The sequence below is a fragment of the Stegostoma tigrinum genome, chromosome 1 (genome assembly GCF_030684315.1).
Source record: "Stegostoma tigrinum isolate sSteTig4 chromosome 1, sSteTig4.hap1, whole genome shotgun sequence".
Taxonomy (NCBI): Eukaryota; Metazoa; Chordata; class Chondrichthyes; order Orectolobiformes; family Stegostomatidae; genus Stegostoma; species Stegostoma tigrinum.
This window is the reverse complement of record NC_081354.1, coordinates 166,403,328-166,426,108: the sequence shown is the minus strand read 5'-3', so window position 1 is coordinate 166,426,108 and position 22,781 is coordinate 166,403,328. Positions and strand designations below refer to the sequence as shown.

The 22,781-nt window shown below is 46.2% G+C and overlaps 1 protein-coding gene across 11 annotated transcripts in view; it reads right to left on the bottom strand.

The window, feature by feature from the left end:
- Nucleotides 1–22,781, bottom strand: part of ctbp1 (C-terminal binding protein 1) — a 341,145-nt gene that overhangs the window by 86,583 nt on the left and 231,781 nt on the right. For 2 of the 11 annotated variants that reach the window (XM_048532501.2, XM_048532520.2), the window contains exon 1: nucleotides 4,134–4,308. The exons of the other annotated variants lie outside the window; for them this stretch is intronic. Coding sequence is in view for 1 of the 2 variants with exons in the window: in XM_048532520.2 (XP_048388477.1) it covers nucleotides 4,134–4,173 (40 nt within the window). In the remaining variant the exon portion in view is untranslated. Of the gene's footprint in view, nucleotides 1–4,133; nucleotides 4,309–22,781 lie in introns of those variants that run through there. 11 annotated transcript variants of the gene reach the window in all.

Sequence of the window (22,781 nt, the reverse complement as noted above, 5' to 3'; positions counted from 1 at the left end):
TGGCCATTAAGAGCTAAGTCCTGATGACGCAAAAGTCAAGTGTTTAGAAACTAGAAGAGGACACTGTGGATTGTAATGGCAGATCAATGGAATGGGCAAACAAAAATCGGTTGATATGAAGTGATACACACCAAGAGGAAAAACAATGATGGGAGCAAATACTAGGTGGAAATGTTCTTTGAAGAATGTAAATGAGCAGAGGAGTCAGCGGGCAGAGTTCCCAGCTTCAGGTTGAGACAAAAGGGAAGCAGAAGGCAAAAGTGGTGGTAGTGGCAGTGGCTTGAGTACAAATCTGCCACTTCTGTTCCCAATTCTATTAATCAAGGAAGGGATGGGGAAGAGTAAAGCGAATGGGTTATGTGGGAGGAGGAATGGAATAGGTTTTATGCTGTTCCGCATATCTCCAAAGATCTGTGCACAACAGCAGCTTACAGAAGCAGAAGCTATCTATTAGCACACAGATGGCTTGTGGAGCTTTCTGGCTTAGAGGGAAGGTTAAAGTAAACTGGCCACCTTGCCAAAATCGGGCAGATTGAGATCACTGGGTGCTCACTTTCTGATCAAAACATTCATGGTTCTGGGTGACTGTTATGAGCTCTGCAAATCTGTTCCATTCCAGCCAGGGTAAGGGCAGCACCAAAACAGTTTTATTCATTGTGGAAGAGTGGTTACAAAAAAAGGGGGGGAAAATAGACAAAAGAAAAAGCAGCAGTGAAATTTAATGGCGAATCTTTCCCTTCCTGATACTTCAGGTCTCTGTTCTCTATTTGGCTTGGTCATTTTGAAGAAGAAAATTCTTTTGCTGAGACCACACTGCTGATCTAGTTCAGGCATGGTGGTCTTCCTGGGTCTATTACCTCCATTCCCACAGAGCACCAACACCCCACCCCCCTTACCCCACTCATTAACTAGGTATCAGACTACCTCAGATCATCCAGACCCCAACTCAAGGAACCCCAACTCCCCAAAGCAGCAGGCTGGCAAAAGAAAGGGAATGCTATCTGGGATCTATCACATCCCAGATCTGAATTTCTACATGAACCGCTAAATTAAGCCCCAGGTGTTCAAACACACATTAGCCCAAAAGTGAGAGTGAAAGTAGATAGTCACTTAAAAGATGGCTTTAATTTTTAAATATTTAATTTCATGAAGTGCAAGGGTGAAATACAGTGACAGGTTTGAACAAAAGATTATCTAGAACACAGCAGCTTTTTGTGAGGCTAAGAATGCGGCGCATTCAAGGCCAATCTTGACATGCTGTAAAACACTGCATTAAAAAGTGCATCAACTGGTGGACTAAGACCAGAAAATGGCAGAAACGATTTCTTTGCTGTGTCTGAGGCCCTGCCATCAATAACAAAAGCAAATAATTAACAAAACCATGGAAAGTCATCCCAAAAATAAGTGCATCAACTTGTCAACAAGGCAACAGCAAACACTGCAGAGATTGCTGACTTATTGGGATTGTACACAACAGCTTCCTGCTTACACAAAGTAAGATTTTGCATTTGTATCACAAAACAAACTTGAAGTAGTGGGGAGATTTTAACTCATGTTTTCAATGGGAAATTAACAGGTTTCCCAGAGCAGTCTGAAGCCTCGGTAATGGCAGGTATTTCTCCTCATTAACTTGCGGTAGTCCACTTCCTACTGTGAAGTTCTGAGTAGGAAAATATGTTTGGTTTAAACCAGTCAACCATAAAATTAAGATTCACCTTTGTTCCCTCTCTAAAAAACATCTAGAATCTATACAGAAGTAATCATCACAGATTTCAGAGTTTGGGATAATCTCTGATATTTTTGTCTCCTTCCATTCCAGCAACATTATTACCCCTCCAACCAGGGGAATGCTAAATGGTGGAGTTGTAGATTTCTCAATGGCTGTGGTATGTGCTGATATGTTATCAGCCAGTAGCAGGAGTGGTGTGTTGAGGAGAGAATAGTCTCTCCTGCTTTACTTTACTGGATGAACTCCTCTTCTTCACACAGGGGGAAGGATATCATTTGTGTGCTGGTTTCATGGGAAAAACAACAAAGACTGTCAGTTAGAGAGTGGAATTTAACCACGAGAAAAAGGTTTTTGCAGGATTCAGACTGACAAAAAACACTGCATCTTCTGTTGAGGCTATTCAGAAACAACTCATTTGGAGTTTTTAACATTTTTTCTCTGTAGGCATAAACTCAGCCACCAGGAAATTTATTTTTAAAGCAGGCATTTCTCCAACCAATTTAAACTGCTAAACCAGATAAAAAGAGAGGTGATTCGAAACATACATTTAGGTCACCTTACCCCACTCAACACAAAATTTTATGTCAGCATAGGTGAAAAACCGTACCATTCTTGATAACAGTACATGTTTTTATCCCCCCCCTAATCATTCTGTCAATGCTTGCAATCTCAGAGCTGGTTAGAATAAAAAATTGCGCCTGGATAAGCATCATATTTAGAAATTGCAAGTCAGCCATGAGTTAAGCGAAGACATTGTATTCACCATTGTTCTATGAAAGGTTATACTTGAATGCAAGCCAGTTGAGAAAATTTAAAGCTTAGTCCTTTATTTAATCTATTTTCAGACACAAAATTGATTACATCCTGGACATTAAGTTGATAATCAGTTTAGAATTATTTAAGATTAATTTAATAAAATACTGTTCATTTCATAACTGTAACAACAAAGTGGGGGGTAACATAGAAGATTTTGATTATAAGTTCTCCCACCCATCATTTAAATTGGAATAAAAAGTTGGTATTAGTGATATCTCATTCTTAGTTCTGCTCTTTCACTTAGGAAGCAGCATCTACTTATGTTGATGGCACAAACATGTGATAACATATCTACACTGATATTTCAGATATTTGGATGATTTCCTCGTCATGTTTAGCAATTTGAAAAATTAAGCTAAAAGAAGTCATGCAGCTTCAATTAAAGGAACATGGAAATTCCATAATAGAATTCACAGCAAGAGAGTGGGTTTTAAATTCAACTTTAAACAAAAAGAATCCGCTAGGTGACAAAGGGACAGTTATTTTACTTGTTTTCTGGTACAATAAATCAAGGCCAACACAAGAAAATTTTAGAAAATGCCAAGTGTACTAATTAAATATTAATATCTTTATTGGAAAGATTTATTCAGTCAAAAAAATACTAACACTAATAGCTTTAAACAATGCCAATTCATCGTAGTTACACGCGGATACATTTTTTTTGACTAAATAAGCTATTTAAAAGAAATAATTAGACATTCACAACCCCTTTCATCTTTACCATTTTTGATGTGATCGCTGTTTTGTATTTCCCTATCAAGGTAAGATGTTATTCCTTTGTGAAAAAAGTCATCGGCCTAAGCTCTTAGACATCAAAACAAGAAAAGCAACCAAAATACTAACTATAAGATGTTGTCAGCTGAACTATTTTTCCAAAGCAGCAAAAAATCCTCTGCAGATGTTCCCGCATGGCCAAAGATCATGTTTTCTAAAACAAAAAGTGTTGGGCTTGTCCTTGCTTGCTGCTAACAGAGTCATTGAAGACCATCCTGCTTCACTGGGAAAAACATGCAGTTACTGAACCAAACGCATTGAAATTCAGAGCTGGGGACGGCAGCACAATTTTAGTAGGAAAAAAAACTGGTGTTTTCTTTGTCTCCCCCACTTGCCTGCAGAATTTCTTTGAAGGCAGACGGTTAGAGTGTTTTGGGGACACAATCAGTTAAAATAATCACTTATCTGAAAGAAAAATAACCAACATTGCTGGGACACCTTTTTTCCCCTGCATAATTTTGGATTAGTTCTTTGCTTTCACTCATTTCGACAGCCCAAAGAGGGAGGATGGGTGTGGAAGTTCAGAATGAACAAAGTCTCCCATTGTCAACAAGCAAAAAAAAACAGCTGCACCACGGAATAATCAAGACGATGAACTACAAAAAGTGCTGCCATTTGTTTCTACAAATAAAGAGCCTCATACTGCTGAGGACGACACATGAGACCATATGTACAACTCTCTGAACAATCTCACAGAGGAGGGGCAAGTTTGAACGAGCTTGCTGCTTTAACAAACAAGAAAGTATTTTACTGTTGAGCCAGCACGGCTTTATTTTAGAAAGCCACTTACAAACAAAAACAGAAGAATCATTACCTAGAGGTAACCCTTTGCTCTGCAGATGAGAGCTCCCCATCTTCACAGCCGTTATTTCCCCATTCTCTGAGCGCACTTCACATGAGATATGAAAATACCGGGCATATGGCGGCTACTTCAATTTTCCCAGAAGTAAAGAACAGACCAAGTGCTGCTGTCTGAAGACGCAGGAGAGGCCCAGAGCTGGAGCTTATAGGCTGCTCATGTCAGCTGACTTGTTCAGTGTTGTACTCTCAGCTGAGCTCGAAGGGACATATATGGTATACCATTAATCCAAACCACCCTGTGCGTTTTATACTTCATAATTTTGAGGGACCCAGCAGTTAATCACTGGCAAGCAGACTCAACTTTCAGTTGTCAACATTTTTTGACAATATCAATAAGTTCTTCAGCTGAAATTCTGGCAGACTTTTTTTTGTTAACACTAGGTTTCCTTTTCCTCCCCTGAGGTAAAGGGCCCGCTGTGTCATTGAGCAAATAGCTCAGCCTTGTACAATCAATCAGCCAACTTAAAGCAACACTGATACAATTAATTTCCATGGCTTTTTCGCAGCCTACCTGCCACATATAACTTGTTTTACTGTACACTGCAAGGTACTGCTTCTCAGCTGATTTCAGACAATGGCAATAAAAAGACTGACTGCAGTTCAGGAGTTCAAGAACTGCAGGAGCAAGGGCCAAAACATGGATCAAACAAACCATCACCAGCACGCTTTCTCACTGACGTGAGAGTGAGAATTGACAAAAATACAAAATTTAAACAGCTTGTATATCTATACTGCTTCTACAACAGTAAAATGTTCCAATGTACTTTTTGTGAGAGCATTATAAGGTCAACTATACCTGGCCACAAAAAGAGATTCAGATGATCAAAAGCTTGGTCAGAGACCTTGTAAGGAGTAAAGTGGAGCAGAAGTACAGTGAAAGACAAAATTATAATCTACACTTTGAGCAACTTTGTGCAGGAAAGAAAAGGCAAATCTGAATTTCCTGCTCTCGCCAAACATCAAATAAATTGCAGCAGCAACAATAAATCAGAAAAAGGCATTTTACATATTGAAACCAATACAAACCAACATAAAACCATTGTCAATCTTGAAAATAGGGACTGGATAAAACAGGTGAGAAATTCAAATCATGAGTAGCATTTTTGTGCATGTTAACAATACCTTAAGACTGCAAAAATGGCAGCAATACATGTGTACACACATGCCAGATGACACTCTAATCACAGTGATCATGTGCCAGTGTATACAGCACAAGGGCAATCATGGTGGCAATGCTGGTTTGACTCCACGTGTTATTTTTTGAGCTGAAGGCTGCATCCTCCCTTAACATCATTGCTGCATACTTGGCAGCAAGAGGAAGCACTCCACACTGGTGCTATTTCAAAAAAGAATCATCAACTACTTCAGTTACTTCTTGGTGTTGCTAGGACTTTAAAAACGTTTGACGTTTTCTATAATTATTCCAAATGACAAGTCTACAGGAGGCAGTGCGGCAGGCACAGAAGAAACATTGTCAAATTCAAATCTCTGCACGAGTCAGTGGCAGACGTGGGTGCAGTAACAGGCATTTCCTCTTGGCATACAGCATAACTTGGAGAATTAACACAAGCCTCACAGAGCAGGACAAACTGTTGGAGTGAGAGGAGAACAAGGGAGAGGATTCTGAGCTAGTTAGTAAATCTGCATGTTCAGGGAGCAATTCTCCTTCTTGTAACTCACTGAGGTATAATGCTTGTAATGACTGCACTTTATTAAGACATTTTTGTGGAAATTTACTCCTGCTGCAATAAAGGCAAGAATTAGTAGGTATGAAGATGACTGTGCTAACAAATTTTTGCATCTGATGCTTCAAGGCTAGTGCTGGAAGTATTTGTTTCATCTTCCAGTTTACTGTCACTACATTAGGGAATTCTCAGAGGGTCTTTATTCAAAGTGATAACTATATTTCATTTTCTCATCACAGACAAGCAAGAAGAGGGACCATGCAGCAACATTAAGACTGCAGGTTTCCCCATTGTGCAAGGTGTCACTGATTGCACTTAAATCACTTTACAGGAGTTGTGTATCAGCTGCCCAAAATTCCCTCAACTGGTCTGGCACTTGAGCAGTGAATCATTCAGAATGTCCGACGGCTTTCATAACACCGATATTCTCCAAGTATGTGCTCTAACAGCTGAATTTGAACATCATGGCAAACCAAGAAATTTGGATAACAGCAGTTATCCACTGAAGACATGGTTCATGCAAGCCAGCCATGCGTGCGCAAATCAAAACAACTCCAAGTAGACCCACCTCCAGCTGCCTCATGATCTCTCTATTTATGCCTTACTATCTATTGATTGAATCTATCATTAAAGAAGAAATGGCAGGACAGCTGGATATAAATTGTTCCATTGGGAACACACAGCTTGGGATTATGAAGGGTAGGTCATGTTTAACTAATTTGGTGGAATTCTTTGAGGAAATTACTTGCATGGTGGACAATGGGGAACCTGTGGATGTGATGTATCGGGATTTCCAGAAGGCATTTGACAAGGTGCCACACCAAAGGCTGCTGCATAAGATAAAGTTCCACGGTATTACAGGTAATGTATTGACATGGACAGAGGATTGGTTGACCAGTAGAAAGCAAAGAGTAGGGCTAAATGAGTGTTTTTCTGGTTGGCGGTCATTGGCTAGTGGTGTGCCTCAGGGATCAATGTTGGGACCTCAATTGTAAACAATTTATATAAATGATTTGGAGTTGGGGACTAAGTGTGGTGTGTCCAAATTTGCAAATGACATGAAGGTGAGTGGCAGAGCAAAGTGTGCAGAAGACACTGAAAGTCTGCAGAGGGATATGGATAGTCTAAGTGAGTGGGCAAAGGCCTGGCAGATGGAGTACAATGTTGATAAGTGTGAGGTCATCCATTTTGGCAGGAATAACAGCAAAATGGACTATGTTTTAAATGGTAATAAAATTGCAGCACGCTGGTGCGCAGAGGGACTTGGGTGTCCTTGTGTATGAATCGCTGAAGGTGGGATTTCAGGTGCAGCAGGTGATTCAAAGGTCGAGTGGAATAGACTTGTCAGAAAACAACTACTGATTTTTTTTAAGTCACTCATGGGATGTGTGCATCGCAGGCTGGCCAGCATTATTATCCATCGTAGGGGCCTTTAAAATGTGGTGGTGAGCTGTCCTCTTGAACCACTGCAATCCAAACCTGTACGATGACCCACAATGCCCTGAGGTAGGATTGTGAAGGACAATGAAAGAACGGCGATAAGTTTCAAAGTCAGGACAGCAAGTGGCTCAGAGAAGAACTTGAAGATGATGATGTTTCCACGTATCTGCTGCCCAAGTCTTTCCAGATGGAATCAACAAATGTGGAGTTGGGAAAGCACGGCAGGTCAGACAGCATCTGAGGAGCAAGAAAGTCAACGTTTCGGGCCGAAACCCTTCACCTTGACAATTGCAAGTAAAACTAACCTGAAATTGTCCTTTGTCTCGAAACATTGGCTTTTTCCAGCTCCACATTTATGGACTCTAGCTTCCAGCATCTGCGATCCTTACTGCCTCCTTCTGGATGGAAGTGGTTGTGGGTTTGGAAGGTGCTGTCCAAGGATCTTTGATGAATTTCTGGAGTGCATCTTGTAGACAGTACACACTGCTGCTTCTTAGTGTTGCTGGCGAAAAGAATGAGTGCCTATTGGGGCGGCACAGTGGCTCAGTGGTTAGCACTGCAGCCTCACAGCGCCAGGGACCGAGTTTGATTCCAGCCTCGGGCAAGTGTCTGTGTGGAGTTTACACATTTTCCCCGTGTCTGCGTGGGTTTCCTCTGGGTGCTCCGGTTTCCTCCCACAGTCCAAAGATGTGCAGGCTAGGTGGATTGGTCATGCTAAATTGCCCTTAGTGTTCAGGGGTGTATGGGTTACACGGGGATGGGTGTGGGTGGGATGCTCCAAGGAGCGGCGTGGACTTGTTGGGCCGAAGGGCCTATTTCCACACTGTAGGAATCTAATCTATAGATGTGACAGCAATCAAACAGGCTGCTTTTTCCTGGATGGCGTCAGGTTTCTTGTGCTGTTGGAGCGGCACATATCGAGGCAAGTGGGGAGTAAGGGTGTGAGTTATTCACTGCAGTATTGCTAGTTTCTGATCTGCTCTTGTCACCAGCGTTTAAATGACGAGTCCAGTTGACTCTCTGGTCAATGAGAATGTTAAGAATGCTGAAACCTCCACTATCAATGATGGTACACCATTGGGTGTGAATGGTGTCTTATTGAAGATAGTCATGTCCTGGTATTTGTGTGGCACAAATATTACTTGCCACACACCAGCCCAAGCTTGGATATTCAGATGTTGTTGCATTTGAACATGGACTGCTTCAATATCTGAGGAGTTGCAAATGGTGCGGAACAATGTGCCAGCACTGGCGAACATCCCCACTTTGAACTTATGATGGAGGGGAAGTCAATGACGAAGCAGCTGAAGATGGCTGTACCGAGGACACTACCCTGAGGAATTTCTACAGAGATGCTCTGGACCTGAAATGATTGATTGCCAACAGCCATAACCACCTTAATTCAAGCAACAACCCTTAAGCACTGCTAGTTTAAATCCTTACTCAAACTTCAAAACAGGCTTTAACACACTGGCAGACAATATGCAGTCACAGGTGTCACAATGAGAAGTGGTAAATAGAGAACAAAATAAATATATATGCACCTGCGTTTAGATTTACATGACACTAAAATTAAACTGTTTATTCTAGATTTTTTTTAGGGATAGACACTGGATTGCATTCAAATTCAAAAACTGATCTTGTGGTTAAAAAGATTGGAGACCACGGATCTTCAAAGCACACAAATGCAGCTCACCAAGGCCATCCAGGCAGTCCCTTCCGAATCTGCAACCTCTCCCACCTAGAAAGACAAGGGCTGCAGCTGTACTGCACAGCATCAATAGCAAATTCTCCTCCAAATCAAACATCATCCCGATGTTGGAAGTATATTGCCATTCCTTCAGTGGCACTGTCAAAATTCTGGAACAGCTCCCCTGCCAACCGCCAGTCAACAGCACTTTGGATGTTCCTACACCCCAAGTCTAATGGCCCTACAAGACAGCTCTCTAATTCCCTTGGAGAATAGGTAGAGATAGGTAATAAATGCTGGCTTAGCCAGTGATGCCAACATCCAATAGTGAACAAAAAGGCGAAAATGGGGATGGTGAAAACAAGAACAAGAAAAGACTGTGTTGTGGTTGAGGGTAGGAGTGAGTGAAAACAACAACATGCATGGTATAATGGCTTTATTTTGCAAAATATCTAGTTGGAGGAAATCTTGGTGACATCTGGTATTGAATTTAGAAAGATTTGTAGCTCAGGTTGAGGCTCTGGATGTGAGTTTACTCGCTGAGCTGGAAGGTTAGGTTTCAGACGTTTCGTCACTTTTTTTAAAATTTGTAAAAATATACTTTATTCATAAGATGTACAAAAAAAAACATATTTATACACCTACCCAGTCATGCAAGCCGCTCTGGGTTACCCAGGGGGTACATACACCAACTAAAGGAAAAAAAACAAACAAAGAAGAAAAAAAACAAAACAAAGAAATTACCCCGGCAGTCGTCACCCCGCACAGTCCCCGCTGGCCTCCTGACCAGTTGGAGAAGGCACCAGCTGGGCCCAGTTACCAGATAGGGCCCTTTTTTTCCATTCTGGACGAGGGGTTTCATACCGTGGTCTTTCCCCACCGCGCCTTGGCGGCGGCTGCCCCAAGCTTCAACGCATCCCTCAGCACGTAGTCCTGGACCTTGGAGTGCGCCAGTCTGGAACATTCGGTCGGGGTCAGTTCTTTCAGCTGGCAGACCAGCAAGTTGCGGGCAGACCAAACAGCATCTTTCACCGCATTGATGGTCCTCCAGGCGCAGTTGATGTTGGTCTCGGTGTGTGTCCCGGGAAACAGCCCGTAGAGCACGGAGTCCCGCGTCACGGAGCTGCTCGGGACAAACCTTGACAAATACCACTGCATCCCCCTCCAGACCTCCTGCGCATAGGCACACTCCAGAAGGAGGTAATCGACAGTTTCGTCCGCCCCCGCAGCCGCCTCGAGGGCAGCGTGCGGTGGCGCAGAGACTCCGGGCATGCATAAAGGATCTGACTGGGAGATCCCCTCTCACCGCCAGCCAAGCAATGTCCTTGTGCTTGTTTGAAAGTTCTGGCGATGAGGCATTCTGCCAAACAACTTTGGCAGTCTGCGTGGGGAACCACACGACGGGATCCACCCTCTCCTTTTCCCAAAGGGTCTCGAGGATACTACGTGCTGACCACTGCCTGACCGCCTTGTGGTCAAAGGTGTTTCCCTTCAAAAATTTCTCCACGAAGGACAGGTGGTACGGGACAGTCCAGCTACTCGGAGCGTTCCGCGGCAACGAGGCCAGGCCCATCCTTTGCAACACCAGGGACAGGTAGAACCTCAGTAAGTAGTGACACTTGGTGTTTGCAGACTAAGGATCTACGCACAGCTTGATGCAGCCGCACACAAAGGTAGCCGTCAGGGCGAGGGTGGCGTTCGGTACGCCCTTTTCCCTATTTTCCAGGTCTTTGTACATGGTGTCCTTGCGGACCCAGTCCATCCTCGACCCCCAAATGAAGTGGAAGATGGTCCGGGTGACCGCAGCGGCGCAGGTCCGGGGAATAGGCCAGGCCTGCGCCACATACAACAGTACCGAAAGCCCCTCGCACCTGACGACCAGGTTCTTACCCGTGATGGAGAGGGACCGAAGCGTCCACCTGCCCAGCTTCTGCTTCAGTTTGGTGATACGCTCCTCCCAAGTCTTAGTGCACGCCCCAGCTCCACCAAACCAAACACCTAGCACCTTCAGGTAGTCTGTCCTGACTGTGAAGGGGATGAAGGAGCGGTCGTCCCAGTTCCCGAAGAACATGACCTCGCTCTTACCCCTATTGACTTTGGCACCCGAGGCCAGTTCAAACTGGCCGCAGATGTCCAACAGCCTACTCACCGATCGACGATCGGTGCAGAAGACGGCGACGTCGTCCATGTACAGGGAGGTCTTGACCTGAAGGCCTCCGCTGCCTGGGATAGTCACGCCCTTCAGGCTCACGTCCTTCCTGATGGATGCGGCGAAGGGCTCCACACAGCACACGAACAAGGCAGGAGAGAGCGGGCAGCCCTGCCTGACTCCAGATCTGATGGGAAAACTGTCTGATTCCCACCCGTTGATCGAGACTGCACTAACGATGTTGGTGTAGAGCAGCTGGATCCAACTGCGGATGTCCTCCCCGAACCCCAATTTGGATGTCCCTCATGTAAGCATGAGAGCCCCTGTCGAAGGCCTTCTCCTGGTCCAGGCGGACGAGGCAGGTGTCCACCCGCCTGTCCTGCACGTAGGCGATCGTATCCCTGATGAGCGCGAGGCTCTCAGCGATCTTCGGCACAGCACAGGTTTGGTCAGGGTGAATCACCGACTCCAGGACAGACCTGACCCGGTTGTCTATGACCTTGACCAGGATTTTGTAGTCCACGTTCAATAGTGAAATGGGACGCCAATTCTTAATTTCTTCCCTCTCCCCCTTCCTCTTGTAAATGAGAGTGATGATGCCCTTCCTCATGGACTTGCACATTTCCCCTGCCAGAAGCGCACTATCGTACACCTCCAGCAGGTCCTGGCCGACCAGGTCCCACAGAGCGGAATACAGCTCGTCCGGTAAGCCATCGCTCCTGGGAGTCTTATTCCTCTCCGAGGACTTGAGGGCTCTGGTCAGCTCGTCCAGGGATATCGGCCGGTCCAGCCACTCCCTCGTGCCGTCGTCTAAGACCTCCGTGATAGACGACAGGAACGACTCGGAGGCCATGCTGTCCTTGGGCTTCGTGTCATACAGTCCGGCATAGAAGGATCTGCTGATCCTCAAAATGTCGGGCCGAGGCGACGTCACCGAGCCGTCGTCCTCCTTCAGCCGGCAAAGCACAGAGCTCTCTTTGTGCACCTTCTGAAAGAAGAAACGCGAGCACGTCTCGTTCTGCTCCACGGAGCAGACCCTGGACCGGAAGATTATCCTGGAGGCCTCCACGGTGAAGAGCGAGGCTTGCTGGCCCCTCACCTCGTGGAGGTCTTCCGTGACATCGACCCCCATCAACTGCAGAAGGAGCAGGTTCTGCACCCTTTTCTGGAGTCGCGACAGCTTTCCCCGCCTCTCTCTCGCCTTCCGAACACCCTTGAGGACAAAGAACCTCTTGATGTTCTCCTTCACCGTCTCCCACCAGTCACCCGGAGACTCAAAGAGGGGTTTCACGGTCCTCCAACCGGCGTACTCCCTCTTAAGCTCCTCAACGTTCTCTGGGGTCAACAGAGTCGTGCTGAGCTTCCACGTCCCCTTGCAGGCTAGCTGGTCGTCCTGTAAGTGACAGTCGGCCAGCAGGAGGCAGTGGTCAGAGAACAACACCGGCTCGACACCAGTGGACCTGATCGAGAACGCCCGTGACACAAACAGGAAGTCTATCCTTGAGCGGATAGACCCGTCTGGCCGCGACCAGGTGTACCTCTGCTGCGCACCGTCTGCAAGGGTGCTGAAGACGTCGAGCAGCTTGGCGTCCTTCACCGTGCCCATCAGGAATCTGGACGTGACGTCAAGTTGACTCCCCACACCCGCTGTCCCCACGCCGGATCTTCCATCTGCATCGATGATGCAGTTGAAGTCTCTGCCTGGGATGACCGGCCTGGACGTAGCCAGCAGGGGTGGAAGCCGCTGCAGGACGGCCAACCGCTCACTCCGTACCACTAGGGCGTACACGTTGATCAGCCTCAGGGGAGCGTTCCTGTAGGTGACGTCAGCCACTAGGAGGCGTCCCCCACCACCTCCTGAACTTGAGAGATGGTGAAGTTGCACCCCCACAGCAGAATAGCCAGGCCCGAGGAGCGACAGTCGTTACCCCCCGACCAGATCGAAGGCCCACAGGTCCAGGCGCCGGACCATTTCCCATACCTGCCGAGGTGCGGTATCCCGCACTCCTGCAGAAACAAAAGGTCCGCCTTGATGGTGGTCAGGTAGGCCAACGTGGACACATATCTTGCGGTGGACATGACGCTGCGCACATTAATGCTTGCAACTCGTACCCCCATTGTGGGCAGTACCCTCCCCAAGTCCAAGGTCCAGCCCCTCCATCTGTCCCTTCATGCCCATTGCCCGGGCTAACTCCGGGCTCAGGAAACCGTCCGTGCTGCCTTCCGAGTGGCATCCCCCCGTCGGGGGTATGGAGGCAGGAGAGTCCGGCTCTGCGTCAGGCTGGGGACGCGCTGTTTCCTCCTTCCCGCCTGGAAGTTCCAGGGGGCCCTCCAGTGCCCCAGCCGCATGTGACTGGGTGTCGGAGGGAGCCTCAGGACGCCTCCCGTCACCTGGAAGTGGGGTGCTGCTTTCCTTCTCCCTTGAGATCTTTAGCTTCTGCTTTGGGCGGGCCCTCTCCGAATCTCCCTCGTCAGAGGAGCTCTTATAGCCCCCTGTAGCTGCCTCTTCCCGCTTGATGGTTGCGGTTCCTGGGCCCGCCGACGCGCCTTCCTCCTTGCTTTCCGGACTGTCGTCCACTCCCCTGGGTCGCCTGTCGCCACCTCCATCGACTCTGGGTTGTTGGGTGGGAGCGGAGCCTGGAGGGACGCTTTGCTGGCCTCGGGCCCATCCTGCGGGGCTGGGCCCTCCTGCACGTCCTGGGCCTCCTGCACATTAGTGGGGTCCTTGTAGGGCCCTGGCGCCTTCCTCTCCTCCGGGGGGGACTGGCCCCGCATTGCCCCTGCCGGCAACCTGGGCGTAGGTGGTCCCTCGCTGCGGGCATGCCCTATAGAGGTGGCCCGCTTCCCCTCAAAGGTTGCAGCTTTTCTCTTGTGGGCAATCCTTTGCAAGGTGTCCCTCCTCCCTGCAGTTCCTGCAGATGGTGGCTTTGCAGTCGGCCGCCACGTGACCTGACCTACCACAGGCATGGCAGACTTTAGGTTGCCCTGCGTAGGTCAGGTAGCCCTTGCTCCCGCCGATCGCGAAGCTGGACGGTGGGTGTACGATGTTCCCGTCCGCGCCCATCCTCAGCGTCACCTTGACCTGCCTCTTACTCGTCCAAATGCCAAAGGGGTCCATGATGTCAGTTAGGTCCCCTTCCACCTTCACGTACCTTCCAAGCAAGGTCAGGACATCAACTGCTGGCACATGCGGGTTGTACATGTGTACAGTCACCATACGGCTCCTCTGCGCTGGCATCACAAACAGCGGGACAGCGGTCAATACAGAGAGGGGGCCCTCACCTCCTTTCTCCTTGAAAACCTCCAGGAAGCGCTCGCAACGCTTGGCACTCCTGAAGGTCACATCGTAAAAACCTCCTCCGGGGAAATCCTGCAGGCAGTAAATGTCCGCAGCAGCAAACCCACAACAGTCCAACAGGACCCTCTTCACGAAGAAGGTGCGGTCCACAGGCGCACCTTCATCCACCTTCTTCACGGAAACACGGGTGGTGTTCCGGACCCCCTCACCCGGGACATGAGGACTCGCCGCAGCCATCGTTGCAGGTTGGCTGCTCCCCTGAACCAGCGTTAGGCCGAAGCCAGCATTAAGATCCACTGGTTGCAAGGGTGCACAGCCAACCCGACGTCTTCCTTCCACCTCTAACACAGCGCTCTCCTCCTCTCGGTCCACAAGAGAGTGGGTGTTTATTTTGTTCCAGATGTAAGCTGGTTCACTGAGCTGGAAGGTTTGTTCCCAGATAATCAGTCACCATTCTAGGTAACATCAACAGTGAGCCTCTGACGAAGCACTGGTGTTATGTCCCTCTTTCTTTTTATATGTTTAGGGTTCCTTGGGTTGGTGATGTCATTTCCTGTGTTGGCTCCAAATCAATGTGTTTGTTGATGGAGTTCCGGTTGGAATGCCATGCTTCTAGGAATTCTCGTGCATGTCTCTGTTCAGCTTGTCCTAGGATGGATGTGTTCCACATGTGTTCCACAAACACATTGATTTGGAGCCAATCTACCATCCTCTGAGAAAAAGAACAGGAAATGACACCACCAACGCAGGAAATGACATCACCAACCCAAGGAAACCTAAACATATAAACAGAAAGCCGGACAAAACAGCAGTGCTTTGTCAGAGGCTCGCTGATGATGTTACCTAGAATGGTGACGAAACGTCTAAAAACTAACCTTTCAGCTCAGCGAGCAAACTCACATCCTGGTATTGAATGTCAGATGAGGATAAAAAGTTAGGATATATTCCCAAGCATTACACCATTATGAAGCATTTCAGTACTGGCGCACAAGTATGACTATAAGCCCAAGACAGAAATGGAGACTGGTACTGAAACAATATTTTTAAATGGTCAGACCTCATCATTGCTATAGGAGAAGAATTCCATCCAGGTGATAGAGTCTTGGCTTGGGTGTGAGGCCAGTCAAAAATATGAGTCAATCAGGCATCAACATGGGGTCAGAAAGTTCCTTCCCAGCCGCACCACTGGAGAAGGAGTGTAGTATCCAAGGCCAGAAATAAGGCAGGCGGGACTTTTTGGGGTGTGAGTGTTCAGCAGCAAGGGTAGGGGCCAGTGGTGCTTCCCTTGACCAGGCACAAAGTTTCCCGATAAACACCCCTCCCCATCCTTGAAACCTGAACGAGGGGAAGTGCACAAAATATTGCCAAATCATGTCATCTGTAATGTTCCACATTTCTAAACTAAAATCCTCGAAAAATGTTTGCATTCCTCCATTAGCACATCCTGTAATTACTAAGTTCCTCTGTTGACCTTCGCTCTTAATCACTGCTACCTTTTCCTGTATCCAAGGAGAGTAAGTCATGAAAGGACAGGAGCTTAACAATAGCAATTACTAAAAGTACACGCAGATGCATCTCTGCTAGTAGAATATGGATTATTTTGAAAATAGACTGTGTCAACTGTCAAATTTCCTAATATTGTTACATCTTTAATTAACCTTCAGAAGCAAAGAATATTTAACACGTGCATTCACCAATAACAAAACAAACATACTGGCAAATTCCATGCTTGAGCACAGTGCAACTTTCAGTTACTTCCATACCTTATTACAAACTGTGAATTAAGCTAATGATTGTGTCAGACATCTGTTCTCTACTTTTTTTTCTCAGAATTAAATGGAGAAACTTCATAAAGCCATAATGCTGGGTTGCTATTTTACCACGGCACCCAGTATCGTCTGTTCTGGAACTGCTTTAAATAAATTAAAAAGCTCCCCAGCCAAAATTTCCATTTATGGTTCTGCCATTACATTCAAAATTACTTCCAACAGCCAGTTCAAGATACACATGTAAATAAATTTACAAAAGTAGTTAGAAAAGAATAAATCCTCGGTTATACCAAAATGGTCAAAAAAATCCTCCAGTCCTATGGGTAGCATTAATGGAAAACCAGAAGGATGTGTGAGTAATTCCCCATGAAGCTCAAGTAGAGAGACCCAGTCCATTTTGGCACTTCTGAAGAACATACGTTCTCCATCAGCTAAGGGCATTTTTTTTTAAGTGAGGGATTGTTTGCCTGGGCTTATGGCATTGGTAGTGGTGTTAAAAGTTTTTGTATGAGAGAAATTGAAGGGATCTCGAGGGGCCCAGAGAGGCAGCAGACCGTCTTTTGGTTATGGCCCAATAACAATACTTTAACAGGGTGTTCCACTGAATGCTTACGCTGACCAAATCCAATGTGCCCCAGGGTGCAATTCCGTCACTTCATGAGAGCATTGGTGGGCATGATTCTGAATGGCACATCTTTTGGAGACTTAAGCCTACATCAAACAACTGCCTTAACAATTTCAGAAAACAGTATCATTAAAACGGCCTCAGGACAGGAAGCAAGCAGCAAGTCAACTGCTTGAATTCTAGAGATAACAAGGTGTAGAGCTGGGTGAACACAGCAGACCAGACAGCATAACAGGAGCAGGAAAGCTGACTTTTGGGCCGAGACCCTTCTTCAGAAATGGGGGAGGGGAGGGGGTTCTGAAATAAATAGGGAGGGGGTGAGGTGGATAGAAGATGGATCGAGGAAACGGACTGGTCAAAGAGGTGGGGATGGAGCCAGTAAAAAGGTGAGTGTAGGTGGGGAGGTAGGGAGGAGATAGGTCAGTCCAGGGAAGATGGGCAGGTCAAGGGGGCAGGATGAGGTTAGTAGGAAGGAGATGGGGGTGGGGTTTGAGGTGGGAGGAGGGGATAGGTGGGAAGAAGGACAGGTTAGGGAGGCAGGAACAAGCTGGGCTGGTTTTGGGATGTGGTGGGGGAAGGGGAGATTTTGAAGCTGGTGAAGTCCACATTGATACCATTGGGCTGCAGGGTTCCCAAGCGGAATACGAGTTGCTGTTCCTGCAACCTTCAGGTAGCATTGTTGTAGCACTTCAGGAGGCCCAGGTTGGATGTGTCGTATGCAGAATGGGAGGGGGAGTTGAAATGGTTCGCGACTGGGAGGTGCAGTTGTTTCGTGCAAACCGAGCATAGGTGTTCTGCAAAGTGGTCCATAAGCCTCCACTTGGTTTCCCCAATGTAGAGGAGGCCACAATGGGCACAGCGGATACAGTATAACACAGTAGCGGATGTGCAGGTGAACATCTGCTTTTTGCAGAAAGTCTTCTTGGGGCCTGGGATGGGGGTGAGGAGGGAGGTGTAGGGGGCAGGTGTAGCACTTCCTGCAGTTGCAGGGAAAAGTGGCGGGTGTGGTGGGGCTGGAGGGGAGTGTCGAGCGGACAAGGGAATCACGGAGAGAGTGGTCCCTCCGGAAGGCAGACAAGGGTGGGGATGGAAAAATGTCTTTGGTGGCAGGGTCGGATTGCAGATGGCGGAAGTGTTGGAGGATGACGCATTGGGTCCGGAGGATGGTGGGGTGGTATGTGAGGACGAGGAGGATTCTGTTTTGGTTGTTTTGTGGTATACGGCATCGTCCCTGCCTCCCTAACCTGTCCTTCCTCTCACCTATACCCACACCCATCTCAAAACTATGAATCTCATCCTGCCCCCTTGACCTGTCCATTCTCCCTGGACTGACCTATCTCCACCTGACCTACACTCACCTTTACTGGCTCCATTCCTGCCTCTTTGACCTATCTGGCTCCTCTCCATCTGTCTTCTCCTCTATCCATCTTCTATCCGCATCCCCCTCTCTCCCTCCCCCATTTCTGAAGAACGGTCTAGACCCGAAACGTCAGCCTTCCTGCTCCTCTGATGCGGCTTGGCCTGCTGTGTTCATCCAGCTTCACACCTTGTTATCTCAGATTCTCCAGCATCTGCAGTTCCTACAATCTATGCTTGAATACTACTTTGCACTATGTCTGGTTTCTACTGTGCAGAGGGAACCACTTTTTCTTTAAAATTTCAGATATACATGAGAAGTAGGAGCAGAAATAGGCTATTTAGTCCATCAGGTGTGCTCCAGCATGGAAACTGATTAGAATTGATCTGACAATCCTCAACTCCATGTCTCTAACCTTCCTCTATGTCACTTGATTCCCTCACAGATTAATAAAAATCATGTCAATTTTAAGTGTACACAATGACCCAGCCTCAACAATTGTCTGCTGTACAGAGTTCCACAGATTCACTACCTTCGGAGAGAAGAAATTTCTCCTCATCTCTGTCTTGAATATACAACCTATTCTTCTGAGATTATGCCTTCCGGTCCTAGACTCGCCCAGTCAAAAAAGGGAGAGAGGCAGAAAGTAGGGATCTACAGGTCAGTTAATTTAACATCTATTGGGTGAAACTATTTGAACTATTATTAAAAAATGCTATAACAAGACAATTGATTAAACTCAAAGTAAACAAATACAGCCAATATGGTTTTAATAAAAGGTAAATCACACTTAACTAATTTACTGGAGTTGTTGAAGAAGGGGCATGTGTATTTTAGAGGGTGCTCCATCAAAGGTGCCAAAGAAGTAAAAGCTCATGATTTAGAGTGTAACATATTGGCAATGATAGAAGATTGGCTTGCTAGTATGAAGAGGATAAGAGAAACTAATGCATCTTTTTCACACTGGCAAGATAACAGAGTGGTGTGCCACAGGGATCTTAACTCTTTACAATTTATCGAAATGATCTGGATGAAGTGATCGAAGCTATGGGAGCTAAATTTGCTGAAGGCAGAAAGATAGGTAAGAACAGATAACAAAGTGCAGAGCTGGATGAACACAGCAGGCCAAGCAGCATCTTAGGAGCACAAAAGCTGATATTTCGGGCCTCAAGATAGGTAAGAAAGTGAGCTGTGAAGATACAAGAAGCCTGCAAAGTCTCATAAATAGATAAAGCAAAGATGTGGCGAACGAATTACATGGTGGGCAGTGTGAATTGTCCATTTTAGCAGAAAGAATGAAAGAAAACATGTTATTAAATAGTAAGAAGTTCCAAAGCTCAGAGATGCAGAGAGATCCAAGTGTCCTATGTATGAAGTACAGAAGATTAGTATGTAGGTACAGTAAGTAATCAAGAAACATAATAGAATGTTATGCTTTATTGCAAGGGAAAGTGAATGCAAGAGTAGAGAAGTTATGTTTCAGTTATACAGGGCCTTGGTGAATCCACATCTGGAGTTATGTGCGCAGTTCTGGTCACTGTTCTTATAGAAGGATGTTAATGCTTTGGGAGCAGTTCAGAGAATCTTTCTTAGATTAATACCTGGAATTAGCAGAATGCTAAAGGAAAGACTAAACAGGCTCAGCTTACGGCCTCTGGAGCTTAGAAAAATCAGAGGTGGCTTAGCTGAAACAACCAAGATCACGAGCGGGCTTGGCTGGATGGATGTTGAAAGGTTGTTTCCTTTTGTGGGAGAACCTAAAATAAGAGGTCACCCATTTAACACACAGATGAGGAGAAAATATTTCTGAGGTTTGGCAGTCCCTTCCTCAAAAGGTAGTAGATGCAGAATGTTTAAACATTTTTAGGCAGAGCTAAATAGATTCTTGATAACATGGAGTTTTGAGATCATATCTCCCAGACCTAAATCTTGGCTCCACCCTCTGCAACTGAATTCTCAGCTTTTTGACCCGAAGACAGCAGTGAAGATAGATAACTGCACCTCCTTCACGTTAACACTGAACACTAGAAACCCTGAGGGTGCATTCTCAGCTCCCACTGTACTCCCCGTACACCCACAACTGTGTTGCCAAATTCCAAACGAACATCATTTACAAAGTTTGCTGACGACACCACCGTAGTGGGACGGATATCAAACAACAATGAGTCAGAATACAGAAAGAAGATAGTGGGCTTGGTGACTTGGTGCAATGTTAACAATTCCTCTATCAATGTTCGCAAAACTAAAGAACTGATCATTGACTTCAGAAATAAAAGGAGGAGAAGATGCCCCCATCTGCATCAACAGAGCAGAGGCTGAAAGGGTGGGCAGTGTCAAGACCATTAAGTGCCAAGGAGTGACAATAGCTGACCACCTGTCCTGGACTTGCCACACAGACGTGACAGTCATGAAGACACGAAAATGCCTCCTCTTCCTCATCAGGTCAGGAAATTTGGCGTGTCTGTAAAAAACTTCAACTTTTACTGATCCACCACAGAAAGCATACAATCCAGGTGTCTAATGGCCTGGTATGGCAATTGCTCTGCCCAGGACCGTAAGAAACTACAAAAAGTTGTGTGCACAGCCGAGACCAAAATGGAAGCCAATGTTTCATCCAAGGAATCCATTTACAGGGCTTACGGTTGTGGTCATGGAAAGGCTGCCAACACCAAAGACACCTCCTACCCTGGTAATGCTCTCATGGGACCTCTTCCAGCAGGGAGAACATACAGAAGCTTGAACACATGCACCAACAGGTTCAAGAACAGCTTCTTCCCTACCATTATTACAGAGATGAATGGACTCTCTAACTTCAAATAATGCTGATCTTGTTAATGTTGATCTTGCCTAGTGCACACCCTGTGTGGCGTAACCTGTATGCTTCTGTCCAAGCTCTATTTTTCACCCTACGATCTTTATGTCCTTGCTTACTATGATCTGCCTGTACTGCTCGTAAACAAAGTTTCTCACTGTACACGTGACAATAAATTAAATCAATCAATCAATCAATATGCAGCAATGTACAGTTGAGGCTAAAATCAGATCAGGCACAGTCTTACTGATTGGTGGGGTAAGGCTCGAAGGGCTAAATGGCCCTTATTCATACATTTGTATACATGAAGGGAAACAACTTTTCCACATCTATCCTATCCAGTCCCCTAAGAATCTTGTATATTTCAATAAGGTTGCCTCTCATTCTTCTAAACTCTACTAAATACCAGCCTGGCCTGCACAAACTCTCCTCATAAGAGGGCCCCTTCACACCTTTCAACAGCTGTGTGAACCTTCTCTGGACTGATTCCAATACCAGTTTTGATTTGATTTAATTTACTGTAGTCACATGTATCTAAGTACAGTGGAAAGCTTTATTTTGCGAGCGGTGTATGCAGATCATAGCAAACAAGGACATACAGATCATAGGGTGCTTAGTCACAGCAAGGCTAACAAGGCCACAGCTTCATAAAAGGTGTACAAAGCAACGTCAACATTAGCAAGATCAATGTTATTTGAAGTTAGAGAGGTCGATTCAGCAGTCTAACAAAAGGCAGGGAAGAAGTTGTTCTTCAACCTGTTGGTGCGTGTGTAAGAGCTTCTGTATCTTCTGCATGATGGAACAGGTTTTAAGAGGGCATTACTGGGATGGACAGTATCTTGGATGACGTTGGCAGCCTTTCCATGACGGTGAGCTGCGTAAATGGACTCCTTGGATGGGAGGCTGACTTCCATGGTGGTCCGGGCTGTGCACACAACTTTCTGTAGTTTGTTTTCTTTTAATAGTCCTGGGCAGAGTAATTCTCATACCTGTCCGTTATGTACCTGGACAGAATGTTTTCCAAGGTACATCTGTAAAAGTTGGTGAGGGTCCTTATAGACGTGCTGAATTTCCTAAGCTGCCTGAGGAAGAAGAGGCATTGTTGTGCCTTCTTGACTGTCACATCCATATGGGAGGTCCACGACAGATTATTGGTTATCATTGCTCTTTGGAACTTGATACTTTCGATCCGCTCCACATCCGATGTAGCCAAGAGTGTGTACATGTTTCTTCTTGAAGTCAATGATCAGTTCTTTTGTTTTGCGGATGTTGAGAGGGGGCTTATCACTACACCACAACACCAAGCAGTTGACCTCCTTCCTGTATTTTGACTCAACACTGCCTGTGTTAGCAAACTTGTAAATGGCATGTATATGGAATTGGGCTAAGTAGCTGCGGGTGTACAGGGAATACGATAGGGGGCTGCGAACGCGTCCTTGCAGGGAGTGTTGACGATTATCATGGAGGAGGTGCTGCTGTCTGTCCTCAATGATTGCAGCCTGTGGGTCAGGAAACTGAGGATCCAGTTGCAGAGTACATCTGTCCTTAGATTAAAGGTTGAATTTGCTACTCAATGTTATTTTCAGACATTCACCAAATGACATTTGCATAGAATAACATTGAAGCAGGCTGGTCAACTGAGCTAGTCTGACAGTGCTATAAAGCAAAATATGCTGCATTGTCAACAGTTGTCATAGTTCTGTCATAGCACTTACTTTGGATAAAGCAGATTGATAAACACACAATGGAACTGAAGAGAATTTTGTACTTTAAGAT